At 40.1% G+C, this 18,528-nt stretch overlaps 1 protein-coding gene across 2 annotated transcripts in view; it reads right to left on the bottom strand.

Moving 5' to 3' along the window:
* LOC120714225 overlaps positions 1–17,722 on the bottom strand; it is a 31,070-nt gene extending 13,348 nt beyond the window's left edge. Inside the window, exons 1-3 of one of the 2 annotated variants that reach the window (XM_040000335.1) lie at positions 17,548–17,722; positions 14,699–15,084; positions 7,974–8,095 (exon numbers count right to left, since the gene is read on the bottom strand). In XM_040000335.1, the coding sequence (XP_039856269.1) occupies positions 7,974–8,095; positions 14,699–15,084; positions 17,548–17,558 (519 nt within the window). In that variant the 5' untranslated portion in view covers positions 17,559–17,722. The remainder of the gene's footprint in view (positions 1–7,973; positions 8,096–14,698; positions 15,085–17,547) is intronic. The other variant, XR_005691373.1, reaches the window with a different exon arrangement.
* Between the last annotated feature and the right edge of the window lie 806 nt (positions 17,723–18,528).

The raw sequence follows: 18,528 nt of genomic DNA, 5'->3' as shown, positions 1-18,528 counted from the left end.
GTACTTTTTCTGTGTGTACTTGAATAATGGGTGAAAGGTTGGGGTGTTCTGAATACCATTCTTTTGAGGGCTTTAGAGAGATGGTGGTATTCAGAAACAAATAGTTACCATAACATTAATTCACCATTGTCGCTATATTTACAAGTAAAATTATTCCTCTGAGAAAAAGCTCGAAGCACCAGATTGGGTGAACATCACAGTGATGCAGTTCTCTGCTATCTCACTCGAGAAACGGAGGGAAAGCTGTGCTAGCATTGACCTAGAGATTTGATGTTATCCTGAGTGGGGTAAATATTGATAAAAGACCATGATAAGTTGCCAAATCTTGCAGTAATAAAGTAAACTGAGGTGTGGTGTTGACTGCCATGACTGAGAGAAATAGGTGATTATGCATTTATAAAGATTTATATTAGAAACCTGAAATTAGTCAATATTTCAAATGAGTCAATAGTGAAATATTTGAAGCCCTCAAATAGAAAAAAAATGTACTGATGCTGAAATAACTTTCCTCTCTCAGTGACTACTGTCCTAGTTTCTTTGAAACTTTGAGACATCAAAGTTCCTTCCGTTACAATAGCTGACAGCAGAAATTGATAATGGTGTTTAAGTTCAGAAAACGCCTTTAACAAAACAACTGTTCAGCTAGCAGGCCATAAACAGGCAGAACCTACGGCAGGCACTGTGTAGTCACAGAAACAGTGCTGTAGGCAAACCTAGATGGTTAAGCAAGGGTTAAAAATATTGCCCTGCACTTTGTCTTTCATACACACTCAATCACTCTCTCACACACACACAAATACAAGCAGCCAGCCAGTGACACCCGACTGGTCCAGAGTGTTCCTCAGAGTTATTTCTGTCTTCAGGACAAAGGCTTTTACCTCTTACTGAAAGACAGTGTGTGTTGGGAGTTTCTGTAAGCGTGTGTGTGTGTGTGTGTGTGTGTGTGTGTGTGTGTGTGTGTGTGTGTGTGTGTGTGTGTGTGTGTGTGTGTGTGTGAGTGTGTGTGTTTGGACAGGATAATTAGACCTTGTGCTTTGCTCCCTTAGAGTTCTGTAACCGCAGGTTTGAGCCATAATGAATCTACACTGTCACGGACACTGGGCTGTCGCACCACACACACACACACACACACACACATGGGCATGGACACCATTTTGGGCATGTTCACAGAAGTCTGAAAACAAACATGCACACATTGTGTAAATGTTTGACAGAGAGAGAGAGACAGAGAGAGAGAGACAGATATAAAGACAGGGAGGAAGAGAGAGAGAGATTGGATGGATTAACTGAGGGCAAAGGAGAAAAAGCTGAGTGTGTGGAAGATTACTAAAAAAAACAAATGCTTACTCATTACATTTGAGATTATACACTGCTGCATATGTTTTCCAGCAAAATAATTAACCACTATAATATAGTATGGTTGTATGGTATGTTACAGTAGTAAGTGCTTTTCAAACTTCTCAGGCAGTAAAGTGAACTAAACCCAGAGTCTGTGTCAGTGTAGCGTCTCTGTGAGTCACTCTGCAGTCTGAAGTGAGGCAGACTGTTTCTTATCCTTCAGGCATCTCTTAGGCTTCAGGCAATGAAGTCAAATAAAGCTCTTCTGTCAACCTTAGCAATGCTGGCAGCTAAGTGTTCAAAAGTAATGTGATACGGGCTGATAATAATGTTTTTCATTTTGAAGCTAAAAACATAATAAATTCCCCTATTAAGTATAAAATTGTGTTAACTGGGTCCTGTTTTCATAGATATTTCAAGACAACTTTGGATCAGTGACTCGCAATCCTAAATTGAGGAGTGCCAAAGAAGCAGGGTTGTGAGATGAATCTAAACAGGGTGGTTGGATGTGTCATTAGTTTTCCTGATCATAACCCAGAGGTCCGGGCAGCTTCAAGCTCAACTGTTGACCTGGTGGTAAGAGTTTAAGTTCATTCTAATCTTTCTTATAACTGTTATAATGTTTCACACACGACCAGAAACGTAATTCTAATAACTATAAAAGAAAAGAGCATATCAGCAAAGTCACATAAGGATAGATCATCTTGGAACCGTGATTTACCAAATGTGACAATCCGTGTACCATGTACCAAATTTTGTGGCAGTGTAATTAAAAATTGTTTGGAAATTTTGGTAAAAAAACAAAGGTCAGCATTTTAGATCTGCTGGAAGAAAAGTTAGAGGCCCATCAACATTAGTAGAAATCATTCTCTGTGGAGCACGTCGATGTGCAGAAAAGAAGACTGATAATTTGATCTTATATTTTTAGATGGTTTTATTGGATCAGTAGAGATCCAAAAATGTATGTGAAATAATGCAACTTGAAGAAATGCTCACAGCCGGCTTGGCATTTTTGAGTTAAAGAGGCTGGAAGTGAAAACTGTTTTAGTTTTAAGGAGCAATAGGTCAAAAGGGTGTAGGCTTTAGGTTGCAGGCAGTCACACCACATGCTTTAATCACCTCAGTTCAACCCTTGTCTAGCCCGGCTGTACTGGAGCCAGATGATTCATCATTTACTGCTGTGGCGGTTTGATTACGGTGTAAAGTTCGCGGCAGTGCTGAAGACTTCTTATATTTTCTTGTATTCAGAAAACTTCCTAAAGTTCAACTCTCCAGGTCACTTCAAGGATGCAGTCCCACCAGGATATCTCAACGCAGACACAGCCACTCACAAACACTCAGATAAGACATAAGAAACCTGAGGGATGTGAGAGAACATCTGTTGAGAATTTGCTTTCTGAATTACATGAGAATGGAGTGCCATTTGAGTTCACCGGGTTGAACAGGTGACTCATAATGCAATAAGGCTATTTTAGAGCCTGCATGTCTTCCCCCTGCTCTCTCCCAGCTTTCCTGTCATAATAAAGGCTTTTAAAAAAAACCATAAAAAGAATGCTAAATGTAAAACTTCAATATTCGAAGTGGTAATAATTCACATTATTCAGATAGATGGATTTAATTATCTTTAAAAAATGTCTTGTTGCTGACCTTCTGAAAATGTAAGTATTTTGAGTGACCAGTAGGACGTACTATGAAGCATGCTCAACATAGCCAGGATTTCTTTGTATCAGCTGGCTTGAAAAAGTCTAAAACCTAGTCAGAGAAAATTGGTGGTTATCGGATTTGTTTGTTAACTCAGGCTTTCTGCTTTAGGCTCTTAGTGCGCTCACATAAAGCAAAGCTTCTGATGGGTCATTTGACTCTTCTGCACAAAATAGATCAACTGAGCACGAGGTGCTACAAGAGGAACGGGTGATAGATATCTATAAAGAACAGAAAAAATATAACAGTAAAATACAACCCTGCAGCTGCAAAGTAGACAAGAGAGTAACACTGCAGAAAATCATTAATCTTATGAATTAATTGTCATCACAAACTCACAGTGGTAGAAAAATATATCAACATAAGTTCATATGTTTATTTTACTTCTTGGTGCACTCAGATGTTTATTTCTAATGTTGAAACTTAATGCATTTAAGGTTGATCAGTGTACTCTTATTTCAGCTACTGTTCTGTTTCATAAAGATGCATTCACAGATAGCCCGATCTTTTTGTAAACCGCATATTTCTTGTAAGACTGCTTTCATACTCTCATCCTTGCAAAACTGCAAGAAAACCATGATTAAAAACTGGAAAAAAGATCTCTGACAATCATTTCTCACCAGTTTCACTGAAACTTGAGCAGTTTCTCTTTCACTGTTTATTACAGCTGAATTTCCTTTTCCTTTTTGTAGTTACCATCATATTACACTAAAATCTGCATGACCTGAGGTTTTGTAATTGCATGCAATTTTTTAAATTAGCTATAGCTCAAGTAGATTAAACAGCACTTCACTCACGATGACCTCCTTCTATGCTTTCTTTAGTGGATAAAATCCAGACATCAGAAGTGTGCCTGTGTCGCAGTCCTGGTTTTTGGAAACTAGAGCTAATCAAAATGCGCACTGTTGTCTCAATATGTGGGATGAAAGGCGAGGGATTAAAACTCTGTGCAATCACCCATAAAGTGAGAAACCTGGTCAACCTTATGTGTAACCACACATGTGCATTTATACACTGCAGCATCAACACCTGGCAAGAGAACAAGGAACAAGTCTCCACGTTCCTCTTTTCTCCGTCTCATTATTGTTCTACAGCAAGAACAAACACACCTGCACTTACTTTCTGGATGATTCTGCAACCACGTTCACAGATGATTTCCCACTAAGACACACTGGAAAAAAACACACACACGCACACCTATCTCTTCCTGTCTTCCACAGCAGTGCGATAGTGTGACAAGGTGTTGAGTCACAGCCTTAACTCATTTTGTTCTCACATGTATCCAGCCTCTTTGTGTTTAAGTTTGTTTCGAAGCCGTTGAGGCCATGGCAGGCTCACGCCACTGACGCTTATCACGTACTAAATCCCAGCTCGTGGGACTGTTCACATATGGACTAAATTAAATACTTTCCCCGACGTTAGTGCACTGAGTTGTAATACTGTAATCTGTTAAGCTCTTGAGTTCAACCAGTCTCGCCTACCTTAGTGAAAACAGCATAGTGACATTATATTTTATTAAGGCAGATGGAGTTAATTCATCAAAAAAAAAACAAAACAAATAAAGGTAAATGAAGGCTTTCACTTTATCTCGTTAGCACTTACATTACAGGCTGGGTGCTGACATATTGTTTGGTGACGCTGGCTATAAAACTAAAGGGGCTGGAGGCCACTGTTCACGAGGAAGTACTTTTTGTATTATGTATGTTTCAGATGTTCATCCATCCATTCGCTTCCGCTTATCCTTTTCAGGGTCGCGGGGGGCGCTGGAGCCTATCCCAGCTGTCATAGGGCGAGAGGCGGGGTACACCCTGGACAGGTCGCCAGTCTGTCGCAGGGCCAACACACAGGGACAGACAACTATTCGCATTCACATTCACTCCCACATTCACAGCTAGTGGCAATTTGGATTATCCAATTAACCTATCCCCACAAGCTGCATGTCTTTGGACGGTGGGAGGAAGCCGGAGTACCCGGAGGGAACCCACGCAAACACGGGGAGAACATGCAAACTCCACACAGAAAGACCCCGGCCTGATGGTGGAATTGAACTCAGGACCTTCTTGCTGTGCGGCTACCCACTGTGCCACCGTGCTGCCTTGTTTCAGATGTTACGAAACAAAAACTGCAACATGGGAATAACAAAGCTAGTTCAGATACCATGAGCTCTGAGGAGAAATTAGTGAAGATGTAGCCACATTGTGGCTACATGAACCGGTAGAGCCATCCACAGCGTGTCTCTACTTTGCTGTAACAATCTAGGACAATTAATCCCTTTAGTAAATAATTTGTATATCTTACACACACACACACAACACACAAACAACGTGAATGTTGTTTCTCTAAATCGTGGGTGTGTCAAGGCTATATACAGTCTGTCTTTTACCACGAGCACTGCATATTCCTTCATTCAACTATAAATCTCCACACATGTGTGGCATTAATATATGACTTAATGAACCGATCAGTCTTACTAAAGTGGGCTATAGTAAGCTAATACTTTTGAGGAACATATAGAATCAGTCCCACAAACTACAGCTCACTTTAACATCAGTAATTTCAAATGTTGATTAAACTGACTGATCGAAAAGTCAGTGTGTTTATTTCTTTAAGAGCAAAAACCCCTCCCAAACTGATAGTTATATCACAAGGGTATCTACATGCAATAGAACTAACATAGCCTATACTTTTTTTAACATTAAAAAATGCAACTTTATGTCACTTACATATATGTAAAAGTAAACTATATTCTGCCTCATTGTGTATCGCATCCTGAGCTCCTTTGTTTGGGCCTTTTATCAGTCACAGCGCCTTACGTTTAACGTTTGACCTTCCTGTGCAAGCTACATAAGCTTCTGGCTTTCTTCAGTGCAACTGCCAGTTAGTCTAGTAGGTTAGGGTGAACGATCACAATGTCAGGGCAGTGGATAACATCCCCAGCCTATTTCTTTGTAAGTTTGTTAAGTTACCTAACACACATGCGCTCACTTTCTGGTTGGCTCTGCAATCAAGATAATGGAGGCACTAAAATACACACACGTTCCAAACTTGTGTGACAAGGTGCTGAGTCACAGCCTGTACTCTGCTTTCCTCACCATCTTCAACACTGAATAATGGAAATTGTTCACAGAGGATGTGACAAACACCAGCTTTTTTACTGCTTTTTTACTGAAAACATTCCAAAATCATGACCTCACTGACCTCCTCTGAGTAACTGTATGGTCAGTGATTACAGCACTGACTAATTTAGGTTTGTTTAGTGTGTGGAGGATGAAACCTAAACATTACAATGCTGAGAAATATTAACAAATGTTGAAAAATAATTTTTTAATCATCGATTTCTACATTTGTGCTTGTTTATATTACTAATGCATTAGCAGTTTACACGGCCGAATCTCTAATATGTAAGCGCAGGGTCACTAGAGATCAGATATATGAGTTGGTATGGAAAAAATGCAGAAGCAAAGTTGCAGAGAAGGTTCACTCTATTCCTGTTTGCTGCTCATTAGTTACACAGACAAAAAAAACACTCAGTGAGTGAAGCAGATTTCTCATGCATCAAAAGACTCGAATGGAGACTTGCAGCTTTGTAACTGTTAAGCTTTTGACACTGAGGGAGTGTTTTAAGCTCCTTACTGAGATATAATAGGCCTGTCATGCATTTTTCTTGACTTCTATTTTTTAACCCATTTCTGTGATGAGATTAAAGTGAATTTAAACTAGATCATGTTTTCTCCTCGCTTCCTCTCTGTCTTCCCAAAGCTCCAGTCAGCTCTTTGATAGAGGAGTAAATAAAGCCGCAGTGATGCAATATGCCGAAATATTGCCAAGGAAAAGAAGCCAAGAGGAAATTAAGTCTGATTACAACTTCACAACTGCACCATTCACAGGATTTATACTCCCAAGAATAATATGAACGTCTCTTTAGCAGAGCAATAGTCAGAATACTGCAACTGCAATCTCATGGAACAAGTACCGAAGCAAGCAAGGTGATAAGAATTTTCTTAAACCTGTATTTTTTGTGTGTGATTTGGCCTAAAGGGTATATATAGTAGGAAGTTTCAAGAATACTGTAACTGAGAGGCTAGAGCAGCATAGCATGCAGAAAATATTTAACATCTCAAATGCGATATATATTAATAAACTGAAAAAGCTCTGATGAATTTCACCTTCGGCATTTACAAATACATCTATGTAACATATGTGTCTTCGTGTGCTGCATAATGAACTTCTTTCACTCTCCCCACATTAAAAGGTCAATTTGTACCACGAGGTTTATTTTTGTTTCTTTTCAACTTCTGTAAACATTGCTTTCCTCTCTCTACGCTTACCTATCCATCACCTGCTCCTGCACTGTTGAGGTTTTTCTATCATTAGGCTGTTTTCCTGTTTTTTGGTATGTTTTTTAACTGCAGTGGTAACTGTGGCATCTGGATTTTCTGCAGATTCAGGCTGTCTGTTCGTGTAATACTTTGATCACAGGTCTTTTTATTTTTATCAACCAAAGCAGAGTGGAAATGACCAGCTGCTAAGAGACTCTGATCACACACACACACACACACACACACACACACACATTTTGTCCTGTTTTTTTTTCCTTTCTTGTTTCCTGCCCTGCTGAACATGTGGTTCATTTCAGCAGCATCCAGCTGCAAATCTGGATTCACAGAGAAACACTGAATGAAAAAGGCAATTTTCCAACAGCCTATATATTTTTGAGTTGCTGAGATGAGATGATTTGGCAAAAGTCGTTTATATCCTTTAGTTAATGGCAGTCTTGTCTGTCAGCTGATCAGCTTCACTACCACAGCTGCAGGGTGTTCAGCCTTCTGGTCAAGAGATGTAAAAATGTATCCTGCTGCAGGCTGGTTTTAACACACATATGACTTCTTTCTCTCTCTCACGCACACACAGAAATAGTGTCAGTGATCACTAACCCTTTGCAATAGGAGATGATTATACTCGTCTCCTATTCGTCTGAGCTGTTGTCCGAATGTCTCTGCCTGCATGTCCCCTGCTGCGTTTTGCTGCCACGTCCTAGAGGGGCTGGGTGACGGATCTGCAACACAAAGTAAAAAGAAAACATGCCATCTTTGCATATGATGATCAGGTAAACAACTGTTATACATCCTGCGTGTCAGTTCCAGGGTGCAACAGCATTAACTCACATGATCTTTCACTACATTTCTGAAGAGGTTAAATGCTCAAAACTTATCCACCGAGACAAAATATGTGTTTATTTATGCTTCATATAAGTGAAGCATAACCAAAAAGTATTTGGAGCTTTATTTGTGGTTAGGGGTTCAGACTTGAAAACACTGTGAAACTTCAGCACAAAGATATTTGAAATATGACTTGTAAGATTAAGAGAAACCACAAAGGAACACAGAAACCGAGTGCATGTATTTACATAGCTTTACATACGAGGTGTTTCAAAATGGCGGCTCTCTGATCGTAACTTATGTTAACAATAGGTTGCCCAGAAAGAAAATAAAGTCCTTTTGGGCATCACCGGGCACATGGCTCAGACTGTGGTTACACCAAATTCACTGCAGCCAAGCTAAGTTCCTTGAACTTGATTCACTTGTTGATGTTGAATCTTTAAAAAAAAACGTGAACAGATGTAACAGAAAAGCACTGTAACTCAAACCTTCATCGTTTTTTTTTTTTTTTGTTGTTGTTGTTGTTTTGGAGAAAATCATATGTGATGTGCATGTTCGGCTTTCCCGCCAATCCATGACTGCTTTTATCAAAAAAACACACCAATAAACTCCTTTTAATGGTAAAATTTTGAAGAAACTATACGACAGACAAAGAAGAAAAACAATCAGAGTGTGATTCATAAAGTGAGACTCCTTTGGTTTTGACCCAGTTCAGTTTATTTGATGTTATAATCGATGCATGCTCACAGTGACATAATAAAAACCCCAGAGGAGATGTAAATCAGGGTACTTATTCAACGGGGTGAGACAAAATAGGTAAATGACAAACATATTTGTTAATTATTAACAGTAGAGAAGGTTATCAGACACATTTAGTGCACTTTGAGTGCTTCATGGTGTTACAGTTGCCATCTGACCAGGATGAGGAAAAGTGCGAGTGTGTTCATGTGTCAGTGCGCGTGAATGTGTGTTTTCGTGGTTAATCTGTTAGATTTTCAGTCTGAACTACAATACGATTATGAAAGGCTCTGACCTCTTACCGATCTCCGCTTATGACTCATGCACGCCATTATGAAACCCAGACTTAATATTTCTCACATCCTCTGATATTGACGAGACCAATACAGCAATCAATTCATCAAGCTGCTGACTGCAGCATCAGCAAGAGGGATTTTAATGGCGATATGGGCATGGAGCTACGCTACAATGCCTCAAAGTGTAATAAATGCTGAGTAATCACTGAATCTCACTGATTTATTCGGGTTTGGAAGCTACGAACGGTGCAGGTAGGCGATGGCAGGATGCTCAAGACATCAAATAATGAATTTTAAAACACAAAACAAGAACTCCTATGAAGTCTTGCATATGTTATTTGTTTCCTCCTTTCAAAGATTTCTGTACTGACGTCCAAGATGCTTTTAAGTAACACTGCATGTACTTAGCGGGTTAAATACTGTATCATGCACGAGGACTTACTTTATCAGGATGTTCCTTTGACAATGACCACAATAACCAAAACGACAGTTATACATAGTATACATGATGATACTGATTTTGTATAGGAGCAGTTCTAAGACATCAACCTGGCTGCTGTAATGCAATCTGCTGACAACCGATTTTGGCTCATAATCCACAGTTTGCTCATGCCGAAGGGCATTCAGTTAAAAAGCAAAAAACAAATGCGAGCAAACAGTCGCATCTTAGATCAAAAGAGTACCAGAGTAACCTGAATAAATAGTGAATTCCTCTAACAGACAGTAAGTCGGCTTTGTGCAGCTTAGTAACTTGAATTTCAGCTAAAGTTTATTTGTAAGATCAAAGCCTCAGGCAAAATCCATCTTTGTTCCATCCAGCCCTGAGGTTGTATTATAATTAGACTGTGTTAAGGACAAAAACTCACAAGAGGCATCTGTTTTGCTCTAAAACTGAAGAAACCTGACTGCACTGCGAGTGTGATCTTCCTGTTGCTGCAGGAGGAAGTACTGCGATGTCGAGCAGCAACAACAAGATAAACAGATCTTCCTTAAGCCCCTGCACCATATCTAACACACAAACAAGTTAGCAATCTTGATAAGTGAGACTTTTGTGTGTGATTGGGGGGACAATGTGTAACTTATTGCACAAGTCCGTTTGTGTTTATTGGTCCTATCTTGCAAATGCAGTGGACTGATTGAGATGCAAGTTACTGTCTGCATCTTACAAAAGACCTGAAGCCTATTTTGGCTACTAAACACACATACTGAGTCCTTTTTTTGAGTGGCTTACTTAATAAACAACACGTAACCACACACATGGACTGCTCTGTTTTGACTGCTATCTTGTCTGTCTGGCTTCAGTGAAAGAGAATAAAAGAGACATAAGGCAATCAGCAAAGCTACTCGCTGCTATTATGAAAAAGAATAGCGACACATACAAAGCAGAGAATATGCTCAGGTTTTCGGAAGTTTTATTTCAGCCTTAGGAGATTACTTTGATATTTACAAAAAAATAAAACCCCACTGTGTTTAGAAAAACAAATTGAAGGATTAAAGCTGAGATGTAAACAGAGAGGGTTAGACTGTAATGTAACGTAACCGCACAATTTTACCAGTCTGAGCAAAACAAATAGGTTTATTCTCATTAAGATGACAGAACAGCATTATTCCATAGAAGATTTATTTGCCTTCCACCGCAGAAACACTGTGAAGGCATTTACTCTGTTAGTTCTTTTATCTGTTTTTTTTTTTTTTTTTGCCAAGTTTTAACCTCCTGGCAAAATTTTGTTTGTTACCAAGCAACAGGATGGGCAACTTTAGCCAACAGCATCACAGCTAAAAGTATGAGCCTTCTGTTTTTAAGCTGTGCTGATGTAAACAAGACAACTGGAGCACTATTTTAGACCAGTGATGCTGGAGGTGGCAGTTCTTTCATTTCTGTTTGGGATTGAAATAAACAGAAAACAATAAAAATAGGATCCAGGCTGTGATAACCGATAAAAACATTTTGGGGAATCCCTCAATGTATGCTCAAAACCGTTGGTCATAAAATTGCTGTGGGAGTATACACTAAATATTTAACGTTTAATGAACATCTAAATACAACGGTGGCACGAATGATTTGTAATGAGTTTGTGGTATAGAGATTAAAAAATAATATTGGCACAACATTTTAATGTCCACATTTGAAAATGTGTTTATGTGATGATATAATCTAAGATCATAACTTGCACTTCCTGTTTTATAATATTTAAAACTTTATCTGTTTTCATCTTTTATTATGGCAATTTGAATTTCATTTTAAGCTCTTTGGATAAGTTAAACAGCTTCTACTTCTACTTTAGTATCAACTGAACATTCTAATTAACAGCTAACTGACATGTATCTAGTTACTTTACACCTCAATCAATATATTAATTCCATAAAAGGGGAAATACATAAATTCTTAGTAACAACCTGCTAGCATCCTGAAGGCCTCAAATACTGCTGTTACCGGTATGTTTGCAGAGGACATATGGATAAAGGTACTAGCAATAAGGGCCTCAATCCACACTCATCAGATATGCTATATGAACAAAAGTACCAGGCCACCTACTCAGTACACCTGCTGGAGCTGTTCGGCCATGGAAACCCATGCCGTGAAGCTCTGCAGTTATTGAGTCAGCAAAGAGTTGGTGACTTTTACACACTGTGCACCACTGCCTTTGGTGACCCTGCTATGTAACTTTATGTGGCTGAATTGCTGTGGTTCCTGCACGCTTTCACTTTGCAATAATACCACTTACAGCTGATCGTGCAATATCTAGGAGGGAAGACATTTCACAAACTGACTTGTAGGGGTGGCATCAACATAAGCTCTTTAAAACGATTCATTCTTTCACAAATGTTTGTAAAAGCAGGCTACATGGTTTGGTTAGGTGCATGCTTTTGTGCACCTGTACCAATGAGACAGAAAACACCTGGATTCAAAGATTAAGAGGTGTGGTCCAATACTTTTAGTGTCACATTTAAACACACTCGGTAAGCTTTATGTTTCAGCATACTAAATTAATGTTGAGAAGGGACAAAGTTCTTCATCTTTAACTCAGTGTAACCGAGTACTTTTGATGCCTAAACCTAACCAACAAGACTCCAACACCAAATGGACACCTTTTCTGCAACAACAGCAGCATCTGAGGAGCAACAGTATTTCACACTGGGAATGGTATAACTTGAGTCTGCATCAATGCTGATGGAGGCTAAAGTATGACACGAAATTGGTGCAGTTTGGAGAATCAACATGTAGTTCAGCTTATACACATTTTTTTTTAGCAGAATGCAACCCTAGACTATCTAAAACACAACCTGACCTTAACTTTAGTTTATGAATCCTAGAACTGAGCATGTTCTTTGTCAACTTCTGCAATATAATGGGTGAGAGGTGGATCTGACTGTGAAACCCGGGGAAACCACATGCTCGCTGTCATCCACACTTATGATTGACTTATTATTTATAATCAATAAGATTATCCAGGATGAACACTTTTCTTTTTTTACTCCAGTAATGACAGTTTACAAAAACTAACTTTATTTTTTTATAAATGTGTCCTAAACCAGCAATTACCCCATTGGGTAAGTCTCTTCTGAGGTTGAAGAGCAAAAGAGCTGAGGCCTATTTTCCCACATAGGCTTTTATACTTTACAACTACAAGTTTATTGCCAACCTTCAGTTGCACCCCTACTGGCCATTAAACAGAATGCAGCTTTAAGGTACTTCTGTGTTGTCACTTTTCAAAGCAGGAAACTTCAGCCATCTTTAATACTGTTAAAGCATGCAAACACAGCCCACTTAAATGTGACCAACCAATACTACTTGGACTACAAACTGAAACCAGAAAGATTCCATTACCAAATATCATGCCCAGCCATTGCTCAATGTTTGTGTGTTTCACATCTGCATTTCACCTGCAAGTTTGCTAAGTGATACTTAGCGAACGCTAAATAATGCTTACTTTGAGGAGTCAAGAGTCTTTAAGAGTACAGACTCAATTATCATTATGAAATACTGATACATTATGACTCTTTCACATCATTTTAAGTTTGACTAATAAAAGTGTTGGCAAGAATATAAATCTGACATCCATTAGGCGTGGCAGTAACGATGATGTCAGTGGAAATGTGTTTCTTTAGGTTCACTGACAGGTTCCTACATTGTGTGTGGAATAGTACACACATGCACAGATTCCTGGGCATGGCCCTGTTAGTCTAGCCATGAGTCAGGACAACATCTGAAACAAACCAACATCAGCAGGATTAACAACTCCTAACAGAAACATGGTACAGAATGGTCATCACGCATTACACCATTATGTGTTTGTCTCCCTCAAACCCTTACAGAGTAAGGGTGGGATTAAGACTTTGAAAACTAATGTGAATACAAGTTGTCACCGTTTCTGCTGTTTTTTTATGGGGTTTTTTGTTTTGTTTTTTGCAAAACAAAATCACACATCCAACCTATTGGATCCACCTTTGTCCACAATGTTAAAACTATCACTCACCCTTTGTATAAACAAGTCAACAGTTTCCTTTTAAATTAAACCTGAGAATGTTATTCAAATGTATCCTGCAGGTTTTAGAAAGGTTTTACACACTCGAAGGCAGCAGGCATTACTTGCCAGAAAACAAAGTACTACTACAGTGGAATGAAAACAGAGAAGCAGCAGAAGTGGATTTAGCAGCATGGAGGAGTCATTAGTGTGTTTTATATAAGCATGTTTCCACCTGGATTTGTTGGATTTCTCTTCAAGGGCCAACAGAGTAGCACATGCAGAGTATTAGTCAATAAACCAGAATCTCAAAAACAAAAAAGCAACAACCTTACTCATGTGAGAATACCAAGCATAGCACATCAAGGTAGTGGAAAAACGGCTCTCTTTCATGACTAAGCTCTAGAGTGAGAAAGGGGTGAAAACAAACACATCTTAAGTATGAAACTAGATATAAAAACATCCTAAGTATGTTTTTGTTCATCTTTTCGCTATCATTGGTAACACTCAACACCACCGACCGCCCAAAGCCCCGAATCTTTGATAGAGGAAACGTGAGGGAACTACTTGTAGACTCCTATCTAGTTTCCTATTAAGCTGCATACCCACACAGCCGTCTTACGTCCAGGGTAGTCTTTGTTGCCTGAGTCAGGTCAAACTTTCACCCACACCTATAACAGTATTAGCAGTGCGTTTAGGCATTTAGACAAATTCCTACACTTTAATTTGCATTCTTTATTGTGAGCATGAAAATTGTACTGTGTGCATGTCCTCTTTTACCATCTACAACAACAGCAACATCATGACGAAAGGCGCAAGGCGAGAAACACCTTTACCGTAATGTGAAGTACAGCCACCTTACATTACCAAATGGAGTTCCTGCATCTCGGTTTGTCACTCCATCACTTGGGAAACGACTTTACAAAAAGACACCTGAACATCTTCCACGTGCGTGCACTCACATTAATGCGGCAGTTATACATGAAGAGTCTGTGCTCACCGTGTTGCGTGCCCGGTCCTTCACCGTGCACCTCACCCATGCGCTGCAGGGCGTGTATTAGCACCTGTCCGGTGAGGCTCGGGGTCTGTATCGCTTTGTCAGACATCACTGGCTTCGGGGAGAGCGGGGAGCTTGGCAATGAGTCGCAGTCAGAGGAAAAATATCCACTGGAGGAACGGCGAGGGAAGCGGAATATCGTCCGGCTCTGAAAAACGTCAAAGCTCTTCGGGGTTCTGCACCAGGAAGGCGAATCCGGTTCTCCTCCTCCGGTAGAGCCGCGGTTTAAACGGGACGTTTGCGCTCCTGTGGCACCGACAGGTGGTAGATCTCCTCCGCTGGCCTCCGATGCTGTTACTGCGGTCGAGCCATCGGACGAATTTGGTGGTCTGTTGAATGAACAGAGCGGCACCGTCAGTTTGGCTGGTCATCCCTGTGCTCAAACAGCCAACAGCCTCTCGCTGTTGTTTCGTCTGGAGTTTCAGCCGCACGTATTCCAGCGATCCGCTGGCAGGACGTGACTCTGTTTCCAAATATCCCATCAGAACTGCGGGACTTCTGTCACTTAACTTAATTTTACACACACGCGAACTTTTTTTTTCTCCTTTTTTTTTGCCAAATCATAGCAGATGTAACGTGCTAACAATAAGTGACTTTTATGAAACGGTACTGTATTGTAACTTACTTCTCTGTGTAGCTGAAACTCAGATAAGCACAGGGAGTTCAGGAGCGAGTGTTTGGCTGCGCGCTGAGCGTGTTCCTGCTCTGTGGCCCAGGTTTCCTGTCCAACTGGCTGCCCGGTGCGCCTCCATTGTTTGAAAATAAATTTGCTGATTGCGGCACATCTCTGTTTGCCTGATAGGAAAAGCATGAGGAAGCCCCAGAGTGACTTCAGCTGCGTCACAGAGAAACAGCCAGAAATAAATGCGCCGCAACAGACCGCAATCAGCCTGCATATCAGCATTTTCAAATAAGTAAAATATAACAATCTTGAATTTCTGACATCGGTGCTTATTAGCAGTTAATAAAGGGATTTGTGAAATCAAGTTCACTCAAGTAGTCTACTGGTTTCTGCAAAGTCAGTTTATTTAAGGTGATTTGCGCTGAGATAACAACGATTTACACATGTGCCATTTTCCGTTTGGATTACTGAGCTTCAGACTCTCAATGTGACAGTCTTACAAAACAAAATCATGAAAATGATGTTTTGTTGCGGCGCTTCCTGTTTGTCCAGAATAAACTGCAGCTTCCTCGGCGCACGAATCCCCCGCTGTAATGACCTGTAGTGCAAGGCGTCTGCCAAAATGAAATTCTAGGCAGACATTTTTTTTATTCGCCGGTATTCGCGCTTTTATTTCGCACATCTCTAATGTAAATATTCATCATAGCGTTGATTTTAGAGGAGCAGAGGAGGAGCGACAACTGTGTGAACCGGGCGCGATGGCCGTACTTCAACCATATGAAAATTTTTACTTTCCTTGTGGGTTTCAGTACCGATCCGAGCGCCTCCGGAGACAGTTTGCGCACTAGAGAAATAACAGTGACACGTTCGTGCGGCTACTACGCCAAGAGGGAAACAACACAGTGGGAAGGAAGAAAAATCCGCAAAGCCGGTACGAGAACACTAACTCGGTGTGTTTTATGTAGGTGCAACAGGACAGAAGATGTAAGAAAATTCGCTCGGCGACACGTCTGCACCGAAACTTTATGAACACAAAGAGGTTTCCGTGTCTTCGTGGGTGACGGCTGACAGTATCATCGGATAGAAGAAAGTGACCTCTCGGTTAACATATTAGGTTTCACTTAACTATTAAAACACAAACAGCAAAATAGCTGAGCGGCCGTGTGCGCGTACGGCATTACTCGCTATCCCTCTCATGGTTATCTGCAAAACCAAGTGGTGTCGTGCGCCATCTCCAGTCCTGGGAGTCTCATAGTAGCATGCCAAACATATCCATTAGTGTCCGTAATTGCCCATTATCACAAGAATTAATGGGAGAAAAGTTCAAGCCAACTAGCCGGAGTGGATAAAAATCTCCCACGCCGGCGTCATCGCCTGACAGTAGCCGTTAAGTAGAAACGCGAATGAACTCTTTAACCTCCCTTAACAAGGGAAAGATGAAACAAAAAAACAAAAAAACAAACAAAAAAAAAACAAACAGCTCTTCTGAGGAGTTTAAATGGAGAATTGTCGCTTAAATCCTCAACCCACTTAGCGTGTGCTTATTTCTTGAAAGAAGCTGTCGTCACTCTATCGAGCAAATAAAACGCATGTTTTTCCCCTCTCTGCATCCCTGGGGACACCGGCATTCACAGCATCTCCTTTACAGTCAACACAACCGATGTCGGGTGAAACCAGACGTTCACCCGTCTACAGAGTTAGCAGATTAATAAGCTGAACTCGAGCCAGCGCGCCGCGTTGCCAAATATACCGGCGGAGTCAGAGGGTCGCTGCAAAATTCACACCCAAATCCAGATCAATGTAAAAGAAGAAAGTCCCATCAAACACGGGACGGTCGTTTCAAACACCCACTGCACTACTTTGGTAATTGCTTTAGTAACCACTTAGTAGACATGCGTGGGAAGAGCACTTTTGTTTAAAACACCTTTTAAACAAAAATGTCTTCATGGGGATTGCAGTGACATTTCACAATAATATGAATAATTCAAATTTAGATCTACTGATTTCTAGATTTTTCCACAAATCTACCAATATACTAGGCAGGTGTCGGCTGTTTGCAACGTGACACCTGACACAGCGACTGAAACATCTAAAGAGCACGTTTGTAAAGATTTGTGTATTTTTTTTTAAGTAACACACATATTTTTTGGAGCCCGTCTTTAAAACTCACCTTGAATGCATTTCAGGATCGTGCCTCTGAGTACATAATCCAAGTAGAGCTTAAAAAAGTAACATGAAAACACAACAAAAAAGAATGAAGTGTTTTAATCAGTCTGCAAACCTGTAAACAAACTCAACCCTTTGTTTGCTTCCTCTCCCTTTCTCTATGTCGCGTCAATAAGGCAAACTGTGCGTAACAGTACACTATCTACTCCAACAGTCGGTCCGCCCAGTGGGAGGGACCAATGCTTTAAAGCCTATTACAGCTCTTGAACGACCTCTGTATGTCAAGAGGAGCATTTCTAGTGGCTACCCATGAGGCTTTCTTTATGCTCAATGTAAGGACACCAATTATTAAAAGTTACAGAAACAAAATTTGCAATGTAATTACAAAAAGTTTTGTTAAACCAAAATTGTCATTGCACTCATTATGCCACAGGCTATCTGGCCCCAATTTTTTGTGCTTATAACTTGGCACTACATACTGCAAATGATTGATTCCCAAATGTTAAACAAGTGTTGTATGCACGCTGGAACAATGACTGAAAACAGGGAGGGGGCACTCTGTGATCTCTCTGGCACTTTTACATCTGCCTACATTTATACACATTCTTCAGTATTATAAGATTTAAGCCTATTGCTGGACTTTGACATTTTTTGGTTTTCCCTTTTTCCACTGCAGGATATTAACAAGATGAAAAATAAATGATATAATACTTTACCTTCTTCTTTTTGCACCTTTTAGCAAAAAGAAGTTTCATAAATCTTGTAAAGTGCACTGGCACAGTCAAGATTTAAGGATTTGTATACAAAATTACAGTACTATGTAAAAGTCTAAGGGCACTCATCATTTCTTTGTATTTTGCTAGGAAAATGGGAAATGTGTGCAGCAGTCTTTTATGAAACATCGAAACATAAATGGAAGTGCAGTATATAAGGCAAAAACAAAGTTTCTGCAACCACAATGAGCTTGAAATGCTATACCATAATT

This window comes from Simochromis diagramma, unplaced genomic scaffold, assembly GCF_900408965.1.
Source record: "Simochromis diagramma unplaced genomic scaffold, fSimDia1.1 OVJJ01000596.1, whole genome shotgun sequence".
NCBI classification, from domain to species: Eukaryota; Metazoa; Chordata; class Actinopteri; order Cichliformes; family Cichlidae; genus Simochromis; species Simochromis diagramma.
This window is presented reverse-complemented; position numbering and strand designations above follow the sequence as displayed.